At 32.6% G+C, this 5,964-nt stretch overlaps 1 protein-coding gene across 1 annotated transcript; it reads right to left on the bottom strand.

Moving 5' to 3' along the window:
• Nucleotides 1-4,384: 4,384 nt before the first annotated feature.
• LOC104099089 (protein SPIRAL1-like 5) lies at nt 4,385-5,506 on the bottom strand. Its single transcript, XM_009605989.4, has 2 exons — nt 5,182-5,506; nt 4,385-4,742 (listed from the first exon to the last, which is right to left on the bottom strand). The coding sequence occupies exons 1-2, from the start codon at nt 5,422-5,424 to the stop codon at nt 4,665-4,667; spliced, it is 321 nt and encodes a 106-aa protein (XP_009604284.1). The 5' UTR covers nt 5,425-5,506; the 3' UTR covers nt 4,385-4,664.
• Between the last annotated feature and the right edge of the window lie 458 nt (nt 5,507-5,964).

Here is a 5,964-nt window from a genome sequence, read left to right as displayed (position 1 = left end):
TTATATATATTGTATTAAAATTAAAAATGGAGACGAACAAAAACCCCGGGCCTCAAATCTTCTCCGGCGTAAAAAAATATTGCAATATTCGTATAGAGGAATCCATTGCAATATCCGGCGTAGAAACTAAGTAGTACAAATCCATTACAATATCCGACGTATAAACTAAACATGTATTTTGCTCGAAGAGAGAGGAGGAAGAGAGAGAGAAAGAAGAAAAAAAATGTTGGGATTTTAAAAGAGAATCGTGTGTTAATTGAAAGAAAGAGAGAGAAGGAAGAAAAAATCTGGGAGAGAATCTTGTGTTAATTGAAAGAAAGAGAGAGAAAAAATATAAATAGCGTATTTCATGCCTCAATGGTAGTATATACCATAAATACATATTTTGCTATAAAATATGAAAGGTAGCTATAGAAAATAATATTTTAAAATAATTTTGGTTTATAATAAATAAGATGTATACCTTTGCTATAAGAGGTAAAATTTTCTTTATCATTTGACACATTCCTTTAGCCCAATTGGACCATTCAAAGTAAGAATCTTTACACAAATAGTCGGACATGTTTACTGTTTATCTTTTCTAGTCATATATATAGATTATACGTTGATTATACATATTATACACATATAATAAATAAATTATGCATATATTATACCTCTATCGACTATTTTTAGGTTAAGCGATTGGGTGAGTGGCTATTTGAGTTAATTCTTCTTCAAAGTATGAGTCCATTAGCCCTTTTAGCCCAAAAGGTCGGCAAATTAGGGCAAAGTGTGGACCAGTAGCCAATTTTCGGATCGATGTCTAAAAGTTATCCAACGTATGCAAAGTATTTAAAATTTGTGCCTTAAAGTTCGAAATTTATAGTTCAAATATCAAGACATTGTATCCAAAAATTTGAATTGTGTAATTCAAACTTCAAGCATGTATCTTGAAGTTCAGTTGTTGTAGTTCTAACTTCAAATAGTTGGAGTTAAAGAAAGACTCTATGTCCTAAAGTTCAATTATTGTAGTTCAAACTTTAGGATACTGTATCCTAAAGTTCGAACTGTTTAGTTCAAATTTTAGGCTTGTACCCTGAAATCCAGTTATGATTCCAATTTCAAGCCATTAGAGAAGAAGAAAGAAAGAGAATAAGAAAGAAGCAATAGTAATAGTACTGACCAGTTTGATGTAGTTTTCTTGCAATGTGTTGACCAAAATAATGCAAAATGCTCGAAATTGGTCTCAACAATCATTTATTAGAATTTGAAGTTTCTCTGATATTTATCACCATAGCTTTTATCCTGAGTAATGATAGGTGGCTATGAATAACACTACTATGAGCTAAGGGTGCTTATTGGACGGATTGGGCGAATTATTATACTTAACGGTTCAGCTTATTGGTTATCGGATTATAAATATAGTAATCCGCTAGTCATCCAATAAGACAACGAGTGGATTGATATCGGATTAACGGTTATCGTGCGGTTTATCGGCTAAATCAAATAGAAAATTTTTGGACCCTATTTCTTTTGGTTGCGTAGCTAAAAATATTTTCCTGTAAGTTGTCAGATTTAATTATTACTGCTATATTAAAAAGCACTAAAAGGAAGTGGCTTTTATCGCTTACTCTTCGGGACAACCGTACAATCAAGAAATATGTATACCAACAACAGAAGAAGAAAGAAGGGATGCACGTAACTTTTTAACATACATCATTTTGAGTACATGCTTTTCAATATACTATAAACATAATATGTGTTTTGTGTTTTGATTGCAAAAGAAAGGAGAAACAATAGTTGTGAATTCAAGAAAGAGTACCTTGAAATTCCCAAGAGTATCTTAGGGTTTCAAAAATTATTTTATTTTCATAGGGATAAAAGTATAAATATAAAAAAATTTAACGGGTTAACGGTTTATCCGATAAAGAAATTGAGTAATCCGCTCCCAAACCGTTAAGCCGTTAATTATAAAATCTCAATCTGTTCACTAACCATTACCCCATTAATTCGATACCAATAAGCCAATAAACCATTTTTCTATTCGGTTAACGGTTACTATTCGATTTTTAATAGCTCTACTATATATTTCATTAGTTATTGAAGGTTTGAATTGGAGTTGCTTCTTGATGTGCAAAGAAGAAGCGGAAAAGAAACGGAGAAGAAGAAGATAAGAAGCGGGTCTCTGCTGCTCAAATCAGTTGTGAGTTGTCACATATTATTTAGTCCGTCATTGCATCAAACTTAAAATTTAATACAATCAGATCATTAATAAGATAATCACAAGTAAATTTTTAATTTTTGTGATGAACACTAATTGCTAATCAATTATAAATGGTAACTAATCTGCTGATCATACGCAAAACTACACCGATAATGTAAAAATTATATATAACATAAATCCTTGCTAATGTTCAATCACCACCCAAATATTTGTTGAGTTTTATTGCTGTTGTATTAAAACTTTTAAGAAACTGGACAAGTAGGGCACAAAGCAGCTTGTCAATCCTAAACCCACCGGCCGAATCTTAGGGAGTGGACAATCTTGAACCTTAAACATGTAAATCTTATCTCTAATCAAATCCATTCCCTTTCCCACATTAAAAATCAGCCAGCTAGATCCACTTGGGGTCATTTTCATCACAAAAACGTTGTAATTGCAGAAAATAATTATTCACTGAAAACAAGCTGGCTTTAGTCATGTCAAATTCCATTTATTGTTCTTTTCCAGGTGGAATTTGCTGTTCTTCATAGGTCAGTAAAGCAAATTTGCATATATTAAAAGAGACACAAATATTTAATGTGGTTCGGCCAATTGATCTACATCTACGGGTGGAGATGAGCAATCCACTATATAAAAGAGGGTACAGTACAATATCGAAAGAACAACCTCACAAAGAGGCAGTTACACAAGTGGCATGCTAGCACTTGTCCCGAAATTCTCCCCATAAACAAGACTCTCAAACCCCATATGACTACATTGTGAATGCTACTAAATGAGAAGGAATGATTCTCAATTTATAGAAGTTCAAGCTTTTTACTTCAAGAAAAGGGACTAGCAGAATATGAGAGATTTATAATTTTTTTCTAAAAGAAGCAAAATCCAATTATAATAAATATGTTGTCCTTCCTTTAAGGAATAAAAAAACGAAATATAATAAGAAAATCAGGACAAACACTTAACATGAGTTAGTCTAAAAATTCAATTCATGTTAATTATAAAACAATCAGTTTCAAGTTTTCAATGAGGTACCAATGAATATATACTCATGAGCTCGGGACATCATTAGTTGTACGTCTTCCCTATGAGGCTCTAGTTTTAGATGTTGTGGCATAAGTTCAATTCATATAATGGGCTTATAGGTGGCAAATGTGGATAAATTAATTAATCATACAAAGACGAAGAAAATTGATCATGAAGGGTAAAAAGTCCCTCGAGGTGAAGCGAAAAAATTAGTCTAGAAAGCAGAACGACTCGTGAACTTCTTTAAATACGGGGAGGGATGCTGCTGGGATGCTTTGTCTACAACCACACATCGCTCCTATTCCCGTGCGCTAAGTGATTAACGAACCCCGGCACAGAAAACATCAAGAAAAAAAAAAGATTGCTTAAAAAGAATACCCTTATTTAATTCTTGAAAATCCACCCTCTTAAATGGATTTCTTCTCCTTCAAAGGAAAATATATATGTCCTAATAAGGAAATCTACGGCATGAAAGGCAGTACTAATTAACATTTTCTATTCGGTACATCAAGTACTCTTTGCCAAAACAAGCTGGAAATGGTACGGAGAGTATATGATCCATATCCCCACATTGGCCAATGGCCAATGGAAAAGGAACATAAAGAACATAAAATAGCTAAAATATATTCAGAAAAGAGAAGCAAAAGTACTGACCCCATCAAATTAACTGGGGAAAAACTATATTCTATAAGATGAAAGAGAATATTATATCTGGAAAAATATTTGTTCAAAGCCTTCCCACATCAAATTGGGCCATGGAAAACTCAGCATAAAGGACGGTAAATCAGAAATAGTTAGATTTACACCTGATAATTGAAAAATAGCACAGTTTCAAAAGTAATCGAAATCTAGCAATTTTTTCATATAAAGATAAAATCGGAACAAAAACACTGAAAAATTCCAGCTCGAATTTTTTCCATATGAGATTTCAGCATAATGTGCTAGAATTTCATAATGCGCTGGAGTTCCAACATAATATGTTAGAAGTTTAAACGCAAGAGCTCCATAATCCAATATATTATGCTGGAACTTTCCGTGGTTCAGCAAAACAATAGCTATTTTTCAATGACTTTACGATCACTGGATATTTTTCGATTACCAACCCGAAAACTGGCCAGTCCCCGTTACCACATGATTAATTTATTGAATATTGATACATTGCAAGAAAGAATCAACATTGCAATTTCTTTCTTTTAAAAATACATATATATAATGAAAACCTTACAAACCCTAACCAATTGTGAATGATGATAATCTTAATCACACAAAGCTCTTACACAACCACACAAACTTAAATTGACTACTAATTATACTAGCACACAAATACAAATAATTGGAATTTCAAACAGGCAAAGGCAAAAATTACAAATTCCTGGGTAGTCCCTTATTCAAACCCTAAACTTCACCCATGCTTAGAGTTAGATCATGAAATTAAATATCAAGACTTATCTCCAAATAAGTAGCCAAGTGATGAATCTCCTCCTGGAACTGATTTCACCTTTGTCGATGGACGACCCTAAACATAAAAAAAACAATAAAGATATAAAATAAATAAATTTGAGAACTATGAATGAAAGTAAAAAAATATAGAAGTCACATGAAGAAAGATCGAAAAAATATAGAAGTCACATGAAGAAAGATCGACTTCATGTTAAACCAAGAGCAACAACAAAAACAAGGCCTCAATCTCAAGTAAGTTGAGATCGATTATACAAATTCTTACTTACCCGTCGCTCCATTTAAGCGGATCTCAAACCAATATAAAAAATAAAAAGTACTAGTACTAGTTTTGTCTAGTTACTACTCTCATAAATAAAGAACAATAACTAAGTCTCAATTCCAAACAAGTTGGGGTCGGCTTATGAATCCTTACTGATCAGATTACTCCATTTAAGCTCATCTAAGTCAACTTTGCGATGAATCAAGAGCAACTATGAACACAAAATATTACTCACAGTGATGAAAATTCCTGAATTTTGGCCCTGACTTTTTTGATAAGTAATGGAAGTGGGGGGAGAATTTTGTGATGGATTTTCAGTTGTATAATCAATTCCATAGGGTGGTGCATAAACAGTGGGAGAAGGTGGAGGATCATCAATCTTTTGTTGTTTTTTATCATCACCACCAAAGAGATAACCTAAGGAACTTTGGCCTCCTCCATAGCTAACACCTCTCGTTGAGTTTGGAGATTTCTCCATTAAGAATGTATGAAGAGAATTAAAGAAGAAAAAGGGAATTAAGCTGAGCTCAAATTTGTGTTTAGTGACTTTGCTTAAAATTTAGCCCTTTTAATTTGTCCTTGAAAGTGTGTTTGCCCTTTTATATTGGTGAGTCCAAATGTTGATTAGGTCATTCTCAAAAGCAGCAATAAGTAGATAAAAGTTAAAAAGGAGCAATCAAAAAGTAAAATAAAAAAGAGTGAAATTATAATGTAAATTTTGTATAATAATGTACATAAGTAAATGTTGAATAGTTACGTGCATATTACAGTAGTTTTTGCATATATGTAAATGTAGTGAGGATTAGGCAGTGCAAATCTAAATTAGTCAGATCAATGGATTCAAATACCAGATGGTTAATAGAAGAACAAAATAGCGAATCTGTACATCACTGTTGCTGGCAATGACAGTATTGTTGGTTAGGGTACAGAAAGACAAGTCCATGTTAATTAAGGACTAGGTCTAATGTTTATTTTACTTATCTTTGCTGCTAATTATCAACGTAGTTTAATAATTGGT

This window comes from Nicotiana tomentosiformis, chromosome 8 (genome assembly GCF_000390325.3).
Source record: "Nicotiana tomentosiformis chromosome 8, ASM39032v3, whole genome shotgun sequence".
Classification (NCBI taxonomy): Eukaryota; Viridiplantae; Streptophyta; class Magnoliopsida; order Solanales; family Solanaceae; genus Nicotiana; species Nicotiana tomentosiformis.
The sequence above is the reverse complement of the archived record's forward strand: the minus strand, read 5'-3'. Positions and strand labels throughout refer to the sequence as shown.

Coding starts and splice junctions, on each gene's coding strand:
- LOC104099089 (XM_009605989.4), bottom strand. CDS start 5,424: ATGGAGAAATCTCCAAACTCAACGAGAGGTGTTAGCTATGGAGGAGGC. Junction 4,743..5,181: donor ATTCAGGAATTTTCATCACT/GTGAGTAATATT, acceptor TTTTATGTTTAG/GGTCGTCCATCGACAAAGGT.